The sequence below is a fragment of the Balaenoptera acutorostrata genome, chromosome 19 (genome assembly GCF_949987535.1).
Source record: "Balaenoptera acutorostrata chromosome 19, mBalAcu1.1, whole genome shotgun sequence".
In the NCBI taxonomy this organism is placed as follows: Eukaryota; Metazoa; Chordata; class Mammalia; order Artiodactyla; family Balaenopteridae; genus Balaenoptera; species Balaenoptera acutorostrata.
In genome coordinates, this window is record NC_080082.1 from 2307935 (window position 1) to 2324164 (window position 16230).

General features: G+C 48.2%; 1 protein-coding gene across 3 annotated transcripts in view; it reads left to right on the forward strand.

Annotated features, from left to right (window-relative positions):
- The first annotated feature begins 667 nt into the window (after nucleotides 1-667).
- Nucleotides 668-16230, forward strand: part of FBXO31 (F-box protein 31) — a 43327-nt gene continuing 27764 nt past the window's right edge. For all 3 annotated transcript variants that reach the window (XR_009006145.1, XM_057534635.1, XM_057534636.1), the window contains exons 1-2: nucleotides 668-1046; nucleotides 15581-15652. Coding sequence is in view for 2 of the 3 variants with exons in the window: in XM_057534635.1 (XP_057390618.1) it covers nucleotides 698-1046; nucleotides 15581-15652 (421 nt within the window). In the remaining variant the exon portion in view is untranslated. The remainder of the gene's footprint in view (nucleotides 1047-15580; nucleotides 15653-16230) is intronic.

The following is a 16230-nucleotide window of genomic DNA, read 5'->3' on the forward strand; positions in this document are numbered from 1 at the left end:
CTCTGGGGAGTTCTGGTGGGCTCCTCCAGGCCTTCCTGGGAGGTCCTCGGAGCAGTGTCCTCCGGGCTTTCCTGGAGGATTCTTCATGGAAGGGTGCTGGGGGGGGGTTCTTGGGGGGCTACTTTGGGCCTTCCTGGGGGGTTCCGCGGGGGCCCTTCGGACCTTCCTGGGGAATTCTGGGTTGGGGGGAGGTGCCCCGTAGGGTGTTCGGGGCTGATCTCAGGAAGAGCGCGTCAGCCCCATACTCGGGAGGTGGTAAGTTCGGCCCTCACACCCGACAGCGCGCCATTTGCTGCCCAGGCGCCGGTCCCCCCGGGGGTCGTGGGGTCGTGGGGCCGCGGGGAGACGGTCCCAATGACACGGGGAGGGCGGGGGTAGGCGGGAGGCGTTCGGGTTCGGCCCAGGTCTTTGCACGTCCCCCCTAGTGGGCGGGGCCAAGCCCTAGACGGCGAGGTCGCCCATGCATTGGGGGCGTGGCTTGAAAGTAGGGAGGGGCGTGGCTCGAACCCCAGGGGCGTGCCTTGCTTTCTTGGGGCAGGGGCTCGGATCCTCCGGAGGGCGGGGCTCGGCTCTCCAGGGGGCGGGGTTCGACTCTCACCGGGGCGGGGATAGGCTCCCTTGCTGGTGGGGCGGGGCTCGGCTCTCTGGCGGCGCGTGCGCACCGGCGGCGGCGGCGCGGCGGCCGTCAGTCGCCGGCATGGCGGTGTGCGCTCGCCTCTGCGGCGTGGGCCCGTCGCGGGGATGCCGGCGCCGCCAGCAGCGCCGGGGCCCGGCCGAGGCGGCAGCGGCCGACAGCGAGCCGGACACGGACCCCGAGGAAGAGCGCATCGAGGCGGGCGCGGCGGCGCTGGCCGGGGCGGGGGGCGGCCGGAGCGCGGGCCCCTCGTCGCCCCCACGCTGCTCGCTGCTGGAGCTGCCGCCCGAGCTGCTTGTGGAGATCTTCGCTTCGCTGCCCGGCACCGACCTGCCCAGCCTGGCCCAGGTCTGCACCAAGTTCCGGCGCATCCTGCACACCGACACCATCTGGAGGCGGCGCTGCCGGGAGGGTAAGTGCGTCGGGGCGGGGCCTGGTGGAGGGGGCTTGGCCAGGGGAAGCTCTGGGCGGGGTCTCCACGGGCTCTGGAAGGGCACCTGCCTCGGAACGGGGCTCCAGGGGGAGGGTCCCGGCCGCCGGGGCGTGCTGTGACCCCGGGGGGCCCTGCCACAGACCCGGGACCGCGGGTTCCGGGCGCGGTGGAGTTCCGGGTGGGCGGCGGACCGGGTTCTGCCTGCATGGGGTGCTCAGGGGTGAGGGGTCCCCCAGCTGCGGGGGCCAGGACGCCGAGGGCAGTGACGCGAGCTGGGGCTGGGTTTAGGCCGGGGAGCAAGCTGACGTCTGTCCTTGGTCCCCAGTCCTTGGGGGCGGAGCTGACGGGAACGATGAGGGTGAACTTGAATAGTTAAGGGAGCCCGAGGGTTTGGAGTGTCTCCTGAGGGCGAGGACCTGGTCTGTGGAGCGGTGGGTGGAGCCGGGCAGTGCTGCAGGGGGCTAATGCCCCCCTCAGGGATGGTGGTGGCCGAAGTGAGGATAGTGAGTAGTTTTGTAACAAATCTCAGGAAGAAAGCTTTACCTATTCCACAGTTCAAGTCTCTCTGTTCATTTAAACGTTGATAGATCTCTGATGTTCAGTAAGCTCTCATGTTTTGGTAAAAACAATAGGTAAGAAAAAAAAATCAAACAGTGAAGGACAACAAAGGGAAGAAAGTAAAATATCTTCCGGGACCCCTGCAATCAAAGATAAGCCACTCTTAAAATTTTGGAAAAATTTAGTATAAAAAATCTTCATAGTGTTCCACTGTCTATGTATGCCACAGACTAGTCCCTTACTGATAGACTTTTAAGTTTGCAGTTTTTTCTTGCTGTAAACAGTGCTATCAAGAGTGCCTTTGTGCATTTTATAGGAGTTCATGGGACTTACATGTACCTTTTAGAACTTCTGAGATTATCTTCTTGGAGTGTACTTCCCAAAGTGGGGTTGTAGGGACAGTAGGGTGTGCACGCTGATAACACCTTAGGTACTCATTGCCCAGCTGTTGGTATTTGCACCCCCAGGAAGACTGCACGAGAAGGCCGCTTTCCCGAAATCCTTCCCAGCAGGGGATCAGTCAGTCATCTTCTTTCTGCCATAAGGCTCAGTGGTCAAGACTGATTTGTAATCTGTTTATCTGCTCTGAGATCCTGAATCTGTTTATCTGCTCTGAGATCCTGAAGACGCTGCTTCACCTTCCCAAGTGTTATTGGCAAGTGCTGCTCCCATAGGGTGACTTTGAGGGTTAAATGGGATGATGCAGATGAAGCCCTCACCCCCTAAATGGTTATGATGCTTCTTGGCCATTTTAATTTCACCTCTTGTGAATTCCATGTTTGCGTTTTGTTTTGGTTTTTTTGGTCTCTTTTTTTCTTAGGGAGTTTATTTTGTCTTAAAAATTAGTAAGAGCTCTTTGAATATTAGCAGTATTTTTTTTTTTTTTATGTTGAGGTAAGTTCCCTCTATCCCCACTTACTGGAGAGTTTTTAATCATAAATGGGTGTTGAATTTTGTCAAAAGATTTTGCTGCATCTATTGAGATGATCATACGGGTTTTTTGTTTGGTTTTTAATTTATTTATTTTGTTCATTTATTTTGGGCTGCTTTGGGTCTTTGTTGCTGTGTGCAGGCTTCCTCTAGTTGCGGTGAGCGGGGGCTACTCTTCGTTGTGGTGTGGGGGCTTCTCATTGCGGTGGCTTCTCTTGTAGCGGAGCACAGGCTGTAGGGCACGTGGGCTTCAGTAGTTGTGGCATGCGGGCTCAGTAGTTGTGGCTGGCAGGCTCTAGAGCGCAGGCTCAGTAGTTGTGGCGTGTGGGCTTTGTTGCTCCGCGGCATGTTGGATCTTCCCAGACCAGGGCTCGAGCCTATGTCCTCTGCATTGGCAGGAGGAGTCTTAACTACTGCGCCACCCAGGAAGCCCGATCATATGGTTTTTATTCTTCAATTTGTTAATATGGTGTATCACATTGATTGATTTGCGTATATTGAAGAATTCTTGCATCCCTGGGATAAATCCCACTTGATCATGGTGTATGATCCTTTTAATGTGTTGTTGGATTCTGTTTGCTAGTATTTTGTTGAGGATGTTTGCATCTGTACTCATCAGTGATATTGGTCTGTAATTTTCTTTTTTGTAGTATCTTTGTCTGGTTTTGGCATCAGGTGGCCTCATAGAATGAGTTTGGGAGTGTTCCTTCCTCTGCAATTTTTTGGAAGAGTTTGAGAAGGATGGGTGTTAGCTCTTCTCTAAATATTTGATAGAATTCACCTGTGAAGCCATCTGGTCCTGGACTTTTGTTTGTTGGAAGATTTTTAATCACAGTTTCAATTTCATTACTTGTGATTGGTCTGTTCGTATTTTCTATTTCTTCCTGGTTCAGTCTTGGAAGGTTATACCTTTCTAAGAATTTGTCCATTTCTCCCAGGTTGTCCATTTTATTGGCATAGAGTTGCCTGTAGTAGTCTCTTATGATGCTTTGTATTTCTGCAGTGTCCGTTGTAACTTCTCCTTTTTCATTTCAAATTTTATTGATTTGAGTCCTCTCCCTCTTTTTCTTGATGCGTCTGATTAAAGGTTTATCAATTTTGTTTATCTTCTTAAAGAACCAGCTTTTAGTTTTATTGACCTTTGCTGTTGCTTTCTTTGTTTCTATTTCATTTATTTCTGCTCTGATCTTTATGATTTCTTTCCTTCTACTAACTTTGGGTTTTGTTTGTTCTTCTTTCTCTAGTTCCTTTAGCTGTAAGGTTAGATTGTTTATTTGAGATTTTTCTTGTTTCTTGAGGTAAGTATTGCTATAAACTTCCCTCTTAGAACTGCTTTTGCTGTATCCCATAGGTTTTGGATCGTCGTGTTTTCGTTGTCATTTGTCTTGAGGTATTTTTCGATTTCCTCTTTGATTTCTTCAGTGATCTCTTGGTTATTTAGTAATATATTGTTTAGCCTCCATGTATTTGTGTTTTTTACATTTTTTTCCATGTAATTTATTTCTAATCTCATAGCATTGTGGTCGGAAAAGATGCTCGATATGATTTAAATTTTCTTAAATTCACTGAGGCTTGATTTGTGACCCAAGATGTGATCTATCCTGGAGAATGTTCCGTGTGCACTTGAGAAGAAAGTGTAATCTGCTGTTTTCAGATGGAATGTGCTATAAATATCAATTAAATCTATCTGATCTATCGTGTCATTTAAAGCTTGTGTTTCCTAATTAATTTTCTGTCTGGATGATCTGTCCATTGGTGTAAGTGAGGTGTTAAAGTCCCCCACTATTATTGTATTACTGTTAATTTCCTCTTTATAGCTGTTAGCATTTGCCTTATGTATTGAGGTACTCCTTTGTTGGGTGCATATATATTTATACTTGTTATATCTTCTTCTTGGATTGATCCCTTGATCAATGTAGTGTCCTTCCTTGTCTCTTGTAACATTCTTTATTTTAAAGTCTATTTTATCTTACATGAGTAGTGCTACTCCAGTTTTCTTTTGATTTCCATTTGCTTGGAATATCTTTTTCCATCCCCTCACTTTCAGTCTGTATGTGTCCCTAGGTCTGAAGTGGGTCTCTTGTAGACAGCATATATATGGGTCTTGTTTTTGTATCCATTCAGTGAGCCTGTGTCTTTTGGTTGGAGCGTTTAATCCATTCACATTTAAGGTAATTATCGGTATGTATGTTACTATTACTATTTTCGTAATTGTTTTGGGTTTGTTTTTGTACGTCCTTTTCTTCTCTCTCGTTTTTTTACATTAAAAAAATTATTTATTTATTTTTGGCTGCGTTGGGTCTTCGTTGCTGCGCATGGGCTTTCTCTAGTTGCGGTGTGTGGGCTTCTCAGTGTGGTGGCTTCTGCTGTTGCAGAGCGTGGGCTCTAGGTGCACGGGCTTCAGTAGTTGTAGCATGTGGGCTCAGTAGTTGTGGCTCACAGGCTCTAGAGCGCAGGCTCAGTAGTTATGGCGCACGGGCTTAGTTGCTCCACGGCATGTGGGATCTTCCCGGACCAGGGCTCGAACCCGTGTCCCCTGCATTGGCAGGTGGATTCTTAACCACTGCGCCACCAGGGAAGTCCCTTTTCTTCTTTTGTTTCCCACTTAGAGAAGTTCCTTTAGCATTTGTTGTAGAGCTGGTTTGGTGGTGCTGAATTCTCTTAGCTTTTGCTTGTCTGTAAAGCTTGCCGGGTAGAGTAATCTTGGTTGTAGGTTCTTCCCTTTCATCACTTTTAATATATCATGCCACTCCCTTCTGGCTTGTAGAGTTTCTGCTGAGAAATCAGCTGTTCACCTTATGGGAGTTCCCTTGTATGTTATTTGTCGTTTTTCCCTTGTTGCTTTTAATAATTTTTCTTTGTCTTTAATTTTTGTCAGTTTGATTACTATGTGTCTTGGTGTGTTTCTCCTTGGATTTATCCTGCCTGGAACTCTCTGTGCTTCCTGGACTTGGGTGGCTATTTCCTTTCCCATGTTAGGGAAGTTTTCGACTATAATCTCTTCAAATATTTTCTCAGGTCCTTTCTCTCTCTCTTCTCCTTTTGGGACCGAATCATGCAAATTTTGGTGCATTTAATGTTGTCCCAGAGGTCTCTTAGGCTGTCTTCATTTCTTTTCATTCTCTTTTCTTTGAATAGTAGCAGTATTAACCTTTTGTCATCTATTTGGCAAGTGAGTTTCTTTTGACATTTTAAAATAGAGGCAAAGAGAGTTCCACCTTTTCATTTGCTTTGTTTTGCATTTTGTACACCTGTGAGACCCAGGTTCATCACAGATGTTTCTTTGTGGAGTTTCTCCATCAGTCAGCCAAACCTGTGTGGTGGTCTCCGGGTGTTGTCTCTGGGGAAACTGTAAGGTATGTAGCAAGAGAGAGTAATGGAAGACTTCTGTATAATCAGAAAACTCAAAGGTATGCCACATAGTAAAATTAACTGGAGGTACAGCTCAGGGCAAATTCTTAGAATTGCTAGTAGAAGCATAAGAAGTCCTCATGAAGATGTAGACAGACTTTGGGGGGCAGACAGAGAAGGACTCTTCAGTCCTTCTTTTCCTGCTTCTGTGCTTCTCAGTTCAGCTTTCCTGGGACAGCAGACACCGTGATGGTAGGATCAAGGTCTCTTCTTCACCAAGGTGGCTTAGCAGCTAGGAGAATTTTCACTTTGAGAAATTAAAAAAATGAAAAACAAACATGGTAAAACAGGCATATTCCTAGTCATCCCCAATAAATAACAGTTAAGTCTTCTGTCATATTTGCTTTTGAAATCTCTACCTTTTTTAAAAGAAAACCTCTCAGCCAGCATTTAAGTCCCTCCTGATCACCCCTCTCCTTCCCACTCCCAAGAAGCAACCACTATTGTGGGTTGAGTTTACTTGTATATACATACTCCTGTAACATCCCCAATGTATAACATTGTTTTATGGTACTTTAATTTTAAGAAAGATATCATACCATAAGTATTGTGCATCTGCCTTTTCCCCCTGTCAACTTGTGTTTTTAAATTCTGTCCATGTTAATACGTTTAAGTCGGTTCAGTCTTCTTGAACGCTATGTGGTGGTTCATAATTTGAAGAGGCCACATGTGTTCCTTTGCTCATTTTTATTTTTTTCATACAGTGTACACAGTGTTACAGCGAACAAGCTCTTACGTGTCTTCAGATGCAGATAAATTTGTAAATTTCTCTAAGGAATATATCCAGAAGTGGTGTTGCCGGGGTAGTGGGCTGTGAGATTTGCAGTTTTACTAGATACTGACCAGTTATTTTTTTGGAGTGATTCTTCACTCCAAATATAACATAGTTGTATTTTCCTCTTTGCACACCTGTCACGAGGGTGTGCACAGGCAAGTCACCGAAAATGACAGGAATGCTCTGTGTTTATTCACAAAGTAGCTGTCTTTGTGGTCTGGGTTCTTTAAGTTATCTCATTTAATCCAATGTCCTCTAAATTCTTTCTAGTTTGAATGATTCATTTCTAAAAATCTGTGTCAATCTGGGTGAGAAACAACATCTCATTTTAATTTGCAGATGGCTGATAACTCGTGAAGATGCACATTTAAGAAATAAAATTATAGGCAATTTGGATTTCTCTTACTCGCGTATCCTTAATCTTTGCCCTTTTTCTCTATCGTTATTTTTTCTTATTGAGTTGAGGGTTTTATTTATTTAATCTGGGTCGATTTCTGTTTAATATACGCAGAACATTTTCTCATAGTCAACAGTCCTTTGCTTTTTTTTTTTAAATTTATTTTTGTTATTTATTTATTTTTGGCTGTGTTGAGTCTTCGTTTCTGTGCAAGGGCTTTCTCTAGTTGTGGCAAGCGGGGGCCACTCTTTATTGCGGTGCGCGGGCCTCTCACTATCGTGGCCACTCTTGTTGTGGAGCACAGGCTCCAGACGCGCAGGCTCAGTAGTTGTGGCTCACGGGCCTAGTTGCTCCACGGCATGTGGGATCTTCCCAGACCAGGTCTCGAACCCGTGTCCCCTGCATTAGCAGGCAGATTCTCAACCACTGCGCCACCAGGGAAGCCCAGTCTTTTGCTTTTTAACTTCATTTACAGTGACTTTTGCAAAAGTTACCGCTTTAGTCAAAGTGACTTTTGCAAAAGTTACAGCGTTAATCAGAGTTACGCACTTTTAACTTTGGGTTTAAGTAATCATTGTCGTCCCGAGGTTATGAAGGTCTTCAGTTTCACTAGTTCATTTTGGTAGCTTTCATTTCCAGCTCATCTGGGTCCAACATTGGATGATTGGCAGTTTTGTGTGTCATTCATAGGCATCTCATAGGGTTAGTCTAATTATGACTGGAATATGTATAATAATAGTCGTGTGTGAGACAAGTCTGATCTTATTTCCCTGCACCCCAAACTTCTTCCATCCCGAAGTAGACATTTGGTTATGGTGGGTGTTAAGGCCAAAGTCATGTCCACAGAGGCAGAAACCAAAGTGCTCCCAGCCTTGGTGAGCAAGAGGTGGGTGGTCCTAGCCCAGCAGGTTTCCTGGCCCAGAAGCTCCAGGTCCGGCCCTGACACGGCATGATGGTGCTTCCATTTGTTAGTGTCTTGGGAAGGTGAGTGAGACGTTAGTGAGTCTGCACGTTTACTACTCAGTGTTTACACGTTTGCTTTCTGTATTTTGATAATTGGGTTTCCCGGAGGAGAAGACAAGCCACAGAAAGGGGCACAGGGAGGAGGGTGCCACGCACCTGTGTTTTATTGCTTCAGAGCGTTTTGGGCCGTGATGGACTTCCAGGGCACGGGCAGGGCGAGCGTGTCAGTGGCTCGTCGTAAAATGAGAGGATGACTCAGGGGCAGGGGTGGGTAGGGACACTACAAACTTAAAATGAGAAGGCTTTATAGCGCTTGGTGAGAATCTCACAATTTTCAGTGTCCTAGCAATAATAAGTCAACAATAATAAATCAGTTGTTTTTATAGAATTTGGTCTTTTGAGCCCCCTGCCTGTTGGAGCTATTTGATTAACTATTTTCAGGTGGTATTTCTGTGGGCAGGTGACAGAAAGTTGCTACTGAGAAGCCCAATCTGTGCTCCTGTTTTGGGGGCAAATACACCAAATAGGCGCTATTTTCCCTCTTACAGGAAATCAAACCAGAGCAACCCCAGCTTGCAGGGTGGGCGCGGGGTCAGGAGCCGAGCAATGTTTTGATGCATCCCTCCTTTGGCTTCAGGCCTCCTGCAGTTACTGGCATGTGGGGCTATAAATAAGCCATCATTTCTGAGAACATAGCGTAGAAGCCCAGTCTGTTCTTTGCCTTTGACCCAGAGGAGGCTTTTCTTGGTTAACACTTCACTGTTTAGTTGGTGAATTTTGGAATGCTGGCCGGTCTACCTGAGGCTAAGGCGTTTAGAAAATTCAGACCATGGTTCTAAATCAGAACATTCAAATAATAACAAAAGAAACATTTAAAAGCAAAGGAAATGCAAAGGAAATGCTCACACGTGTATTTTCCCTTCTACACCAAACTCTTAAATATTGAGACAGAGAGTGAGGTTTTGAATTTGTAATATATAATTTGTCCATTTCTTCCCTTGATGGTGAGTGTTTTAATGACACCTGGAATAATATTTGTATAATATTTTGATCAGTTGTAAGTCTAAAGTGGGCTTAAATTCCATCCTAATTAGAAATACCCTTTTCCCATAATGTATGAGCTTTATGACAGAAATCGGAAGTTAAAAACCAACATTTAATATTGTATTTGCATGCAGAAGAAAACGCTTTCTATTCTGTTTGATATGCTGATGTGAAATGTGAGAAATGTGGCTTTTGTTAAACATGGCTGAAATTGGAAGGGTCATCTTGGGAAGAGGTGAAATGGGCAAGTTGCTGGCTTTGAAGTCGGCTTTGGGCATATTTTATGTTTCTTGTTAAGCAGTTGCTTGTTGAGCCTTCCTGTTTTGGGGCTGGGGTGGGCGGTGTTGAAGTAGTAGAAGCGTACCTGCCTCAACCATGAGAAGAGGAAAGCAGGCCACCTCCTGGACATATAGCAGGCTCTCAGAATTGTAGGGAAACATTTATCCTTTTCTTCTGCTTTGCTGATTGTCAGGACTACAGTCTCTTTATTTTTGGAAGTCGAATCTCATACACTGCTTCACAGAGAAACCTGATCCTTCCGGTTAGCAAAGTAGGAAAGAGTAAAGGAAAACGGTGCCTCTGAGGGACATTGCTAACCTTAAAAAAGCGAGCTGGGAAGTTGACCTGGCCCCCAGAAAGCACCGAGTGAAGATTTCCCCTTGGCCATGTTTAATTGGACAGATATGGTTGCCTTGCCAGGAAGAACTGATGGGCCGTTTTCACTGTTTCACTGTGTTTGCAAAGTGATTACATAATGCATTTGAGGATCTTGGTTTGTCTTTCTGGCTGGAAAGAGTGTGCAAATACAAGGGCATCTTTGGGACTTTGGAGGAACAGGTGTCCTGTGAGAAACCCAGGACCGGTCAGGAGGCGACCTGGGTTCTAACTCATGAGTCAGCATCCTTTGCCAGTGACACCCTCACTGTCCTCCCGGTGCTGATGGACAGGGGAGGAGACCCAGAATAGCCAAGCCTGTCTGAGGAGTATTAGTGGGGAGTCGAGAAGTGTCTGAAATCTGAGAAGCGGTCCGGGGTGAGGTGATGGCAGAGTCAGACTCTGCTTACCTCCTGGTCTCACGAGTGGGTGGCGAGACCAAGAGGGTGTGCGTGCACCAGGAAGAAGTGTCTGGGCATGACAGGTGGGCCTCAGCTGGAGTGGGGCTCCCTTGGCCAGGGATACCTGTCGTGGAGCTGGACAGGGTCCGCGTCCTCTGGCTGGCAGGGCGAGGCTTCTCGAGGCTGCTGTGGGCACCAAGACTGTTCATCTTTGCAGGGGTGGAGCCGGTTGGGAAGGAGTCGCGTTGAGTATGTAGGCGCTGTCAGCTGTCCTTGGGAACTATTGGTTAGCATTCCGAATATTCTAGGTGTTGAATAGGAGATGCCTATGGGCTGTATCCAGGTTTTGGTTTTCACATTCTTCCCATCCTAGGATGAGCTAGCTGCTCAGTGTTTTTCCAGATCTGCTACATTATTTAAAAAAAAAAAAAAAAAAAAAAGGCATTTCATGCAGTTATAGTAATAGCTAAGGAAAGCAGCGAGCTGGGGGACACACAGGGGTTTGGAACCAGCACTCTGCTGTTGCAGGGGTGTCCTCGGAGCAGCTGTGTCAGGAAGCCTGGGGGCCAGTTGCCTGACACCCCTGAGCCTGGCGGAGCCCCCTCCCCACCAGCTCCCACCCCTGCCTCTGCCTCCTTTTTCAGCCTCAGAAGTAAAGGTTTTTATTTATTTATTTTCCTTATTTATTTATTTTCTGGCTGCGTTGGGTCTTAGTTGCGACACGCGGGATCTTTCATTTTGGCGCGGGCTCTTCCTTGCGGCGCGAGGGCTTCTCTCTAGTTGTGGCGTGCAGGTTTTCTCTCTCTAGTTGTGGTGCGCAGGCTCCAGGGCGCGTGGGCTCTCTAGTTTGCGGCCCGCGGGCTCTCTCATTGAGGTACGCGAGCTCAATTGTTGTGGCGCGCGGACTTAGTTGTCCCGCGGCATGTGGGATCTTAGTTCCCCCACCAGGGATCGAACCCGAGTCCCCTGCGTTGGAAGGCGTATTCTTTACCACTGGACCACCAGGGGAGTCCCTCGGAAATAAAGTTTTAACCATATTTTATTAAGGGATATAATTATCCCCTAATTTAGTGCAAACAAAAATGCGCTAAATTTCCAATCAATACTGCCTTTTGGCTTTACTTGGAAAACTGTGTGAGTTTACAGCAGGTGGGAAACAAGCCCGCAGCGCTCCTCCACTCTTCCTCCTCCCACTCTCTCCTGCCTGCCGGGGGCCACAGCTGGGTTCCAGCTGGGCCCCCCCATCCTTTCCTGCCACCTCTGCCTTACCTGGTGGTGCAGTGGCCTCCTCACGGGACCCCCCCACCTGCGTCTCCAGGTGTGTCTCCGCTGGCTCCACCCACAGGTTACCCGGTCCAGGCTGCTTTTCTACCTGAGACTCTTCAGTGCTTCTGCATTTCCTGTGGACTCCCGGCTCTGGCAGGACCAGGAGACCACCCCCTTTCCAGCCTTATCTTGTGTGCCCACCAGCTTGCTTCAGAGACTGTCTTAGTGCTGTGCCCTTCCAACGTGGCAGGGACCCTCATAAGTGGCATTTATGGGGAGCATGGGGCTAAGTTCCCTCTAATTGCAGGTGCCAAGGCTGGTGCAGTGCATAGAATTATGATGTTAACTTTGTCATCTTCCATTCCGATGCAGAGTGTGTGCACGTCTCAGCCACGGCTGGCACAGGTACTGCCTCCGTTAATCTCCGTTAGTCTTCTCTTCGAGGGAAGTTGCCTCAGGAAGCAGCGTGTGTTCCTTGGGTTCTCCTGTAGGGGCAAGAGAGTGGAAAAGAGGGAGAGAGAAAACTCTTCTCACCCATTCCCACCCGCAGAGACTGAATAGACTTCCTGCACATTCAGACACATGCTCTGGGAGCAGGGGTTTTCGGTAACGCCCGTCACACAGTACTGACCTCACTGGACAGGAAGTGCGCCCCTGGCAGTCAGGTCACCAGAGGATGCAGCTTCAGTGTCGACTTGGCCCAGATTCCTGGGCTGTTTTTCCGTCTTGGCAAAACATTTGTTCAATAGCTTTCTGGAAATTTTCTGATTGGAGTATTTGAAGTGGCAACTTAATTTTTTTATTGTGGTAACATATACACAAAGTAAAATTTACCACTTTAACCATTTTTTTTTTTTTTTAAGAAATTCACGTTCTTTTATTTATTTATTTATTTATTTATGACTGTGTTGAGTCTTCGTTTCTGTGCGAGGGCTTTCTCCAGTTGCGGCAAGTGGGGACCACTCTTCATCACGGTGTGCAGGCCTCTCACCATCACGGCCTCTCTTGTTGCGGAGCACAGGCTCCAGACGCGCAGGCTCAGTTATTGTGGCTCACGGGTCCAGTTGCTCCGTGGCATGTGGGATCTTCCCAGACCAGGGCTCGAACCCGTGTCCCCTGCATTGGCAGGCAGATTCTCAACCACTGCGCCACCAGGGAAGCCCCCACTTTAACCATTTTTAAGCTACAGTTTAGTGGCATTAAGTATGTTCACATTGTTGTGCCGCCGTCACCACCATCATCTTCAGAACTTTTCCATCTTATCCAGCTGACACTCAGTCCCCATTAAACACTGACTCCCCGTTTTTCCTTCCTTAGCCCCTGCACTCACCATTCTACTTTCTGTCTCTGTGAAATTTGACTATTCTATAGGGACCTCATATAAGTGGAATCGTACAATATTGTCCTTTTGTGACTGCTTATCTCACTCAGCACAACGTCCTCAAGGTTCGGCCGGGCTATAGCAGGTGTCAGACTCTCCTTCCTTTTTAAGGCTGAATAATATTCCATTGCATGGATGGACCCTGTTTTGCTTATCTAACCTCCATCGATGGGCACTTGGGTTGTTTCCCCTTCTTGGCTATTGTGAATAGTGCTGCTATAAACATGGGTGTACAAACATCTCTGAGTCTCTGCTTTCATCTCTTTTGGGTATGTACCCAGAAATAGGATATAGCTGTATCATATGGTAATTCCATGGTTAATTTAAATTTCCTCAAGTCCAGCTCACCCATTTTTCTCCCCCTTCCCAACTTTTTTTTACTTGTTGCCATTTTTGGAGCAGACACTTTCAAAACAGACTTTCACAAGCTACTGTATGTCATAGATTAGCAAGGAAAGTATTTGAATCGGCAGCCTGCAACCCAAATTTGGCACTTAGAAAGCAGCTGTGGGCAGCACGGTTTGCTGTGCTAACTTTAACCATCTTGGGTAGGACGGCGTTAACGCTGGTCTTGGGTAGGATGGCGTTAACGCTGGTGAGTTTTTCTAGGGGGAAGGATCTGTGGTGCTGCATGTACACTGGCCTTAATGCTATTTTAAGGACACTTTCCCTGATGACTTATGGGAAGGTTTATGGAACAGTCAGAGGATGTGGAATTGTTCTGAGCCACTGTTTAAAAAAAAAGATTTTTCCATCATGTGAAAAATACTGAACATTTCTTGAAGGAGCAGTTGGGTCAGAATGACATTGTTCCGCTTCGGTGATTTTATTATCTTTTGGGAACATTAAGAAAAACCCACTAAGCATTGCTGTATTTATTAGCACTGCATCATACTTTTGCTTTTCTTCTGATTGTTAGTGACATTTCTGTGGATGGTTTGTCTGCTCGTGCAGGTTCATCTCTTGTGTGATATTAGCAGCACCTTTTCTTGACACGATGTGCAGAGATTCTTGACAGTTTGGTCATCCTGGCTAAAAACCTTAGACTTGCTTGGAAGTCTGAGCGGGTGCTGGGAGGTGGTGCGTTGTCTCTAGCAGGTCGGAGGATCGCTGGGCTCAGATGCGAAAATCACCCACTGGCTCGGCAGATGCTGTGGGGCGGCACTGCTGCTTCAGTGTGCTGCAGGCCGCCGGGGCACACTCGGATGCGCCTTGGGTCTGTGCCCTGCATCTCACCGGCAGAGTGTCCACATGTATCACTAAAGCGCGCGGTTCAGAGAAGACTACCTGCCCCCCCCAACCCCGGCTCCCAAACTGTCTCGTCAACGAGGCAGCAAGAGGCGCACCTCGTGTACCACGTGCGCTGGTCACTGCTGGAACCGGGAGGGGAGCTGTCCTTTGCACACCACACGGGAAACAAACCGAGGCACCAGTCTTGTGCGGTGAGGGTTTTGGAGTGCCTGGTTGGTGCGAGGGAAGGACGCTGTTTATGGAGGGCACACGAGGTGGTGACAGCCGCTGTGGCCATCAGGAGGGCCACCTGGCCTTGTGGACATCCCAGAGCAGACGGGGGATCATGAAGACAGCTCAGCGTGGAGCAGAGCTCTTCTCAAGAGAGCGGTAGACCAGCTCCAGCTGGTCGCCGCCCGGGGCGGGAGTGGCCCTTCCAGCTGGTCCCTGGCATGGTCTGCAAGGATTTTGACAAACCAGGGCCTCTCAGTTGCTGGTGACTCACGTGACATGCAGGTGTCACCCCGTCCAAGGTCACAAACAAGCACATTTCGTTATCTAGTTCCTCACAAGTTCTTGTAACTTGCATAACACTCCAGAGCGGAGTCCACATTCTTCCTGGCAGGAGGATAAAACGTGTGTTTTTGTCTGGTGAGGAGCAAGGCCGTGGTCTGTTCTTCAGCAGTGGAAGCAGGGAAAGCAGCACCGTCGGGCAGGCCCATCTCGGGGAGGTTTGCCAGGTGCTAACCGCCTTGCCCCAACTAGTTTCTCCACCGTCTGCATCTTGAGCTTGGCTTGGATATGGTCAAAATCCTGACAGAAGCATTGGGTTAGTGTCGTCATCCATTCCGCTGAAAAGACCAGGCCTTGGGGCCGGGGTGGGGTCTGTGATGTGATGAGGTGGACAGCCTTTTGCTGGCCAGACTGCAGTCCCCCTTCTGGAAGGACTGCTGAGTCACCAACCTCTCCAAGCCTGGGTTTCTCTCCCCGAGGTGGGGCAGAGCACTGGCCGTGGAGGTGGGTGTCAGGGTTTTGCTTCAAGGCCGTCCTGGGCAGCCCCAGCTGTGTCTTCGTTTAACAGAATCAGTAGGGGGTTAGGGGGGCCTTCGTGGAACCCTGACACCAGTGGTGGTCTCATTTCCATGGGAACTCGCATCGTCTCCAGACTCTGAGTTTCTGCCACACCGTGGTCATAAACCAGGATGTCTGGTTGTAGGTTTGAGAGATTAGGTTTCTAGAGCTTATCAGAATAGACATGGCAGGTTGCTATTTCATTCAGAGTGGTGTTACCTAAAAATAGAATAGTGGCTTCATTGGTGAGTGAGGGTGTTGACTGAATGTGGAGAAGGCCCATGAAATCTCCACAGTGAAAGAAGGGTCAGGCTGAGAAGACAAGGCCAAGGCTGAAGCATGCCTGCTCCACCCCCACCCACACGTCTATTAATATTTCTGCTGCTTTATGACTTCTTGACTGTAATTTCCAGCAAACGTTTCTTGTTGCAGAGTACGGCGTTTGTGAAAACTTGAGGAAGCTGGAGATCACGGGCGTGTCTTGTCGAGACGTCTACGCGAAGTGTAAGTTAATCTGTCACCATCTTCTGTTAACTTGTTCCAGAAGCAGGTGCTCAGTGACATCAGCCACGGAAAATAAAAGTCCATGGCCCTCAGCCCACAGGTCTGTTCTCAGATACCCTTTAAATTCAGTTTTGACATTGTAGAGACAGCACTGGTAGTAACAGCACTGAAAAGGTCGGGGGCTATCTTCTCCCTTTCTGAGTGAATCATGACCCTGATTTTGCAGCGCAGGTGGATGAAGGTGTCTATCCTCTGGGAAACGTGGCTGCCCTGGAAACAACTTTGGTGTGCTTGGAGGTGCCCGTGTCTCTAGATCCCAGGCCTGCAGCCTGGTTGGAGACGTGGACACCAGGAGCGACTGTGACATGCAGCCGTGGCAGCTGCCAGGGCCCCTCCTCGCCACCCTAACCGCACCAGCCCCGGCCCTTCCTTGGCTTGTTTCCCGCAGGCACGTTGAGTCTCCCAGCGCCCCCATTTCTTGTCCCCGCCCCTTTGCTTTCCAGAGTCGCCAGCAACGCTCCGTGATGCCTAGAGCCCCCGGCCCCAAGCACCTCTCTGCTGGCCCTTCCTCAGGGCCG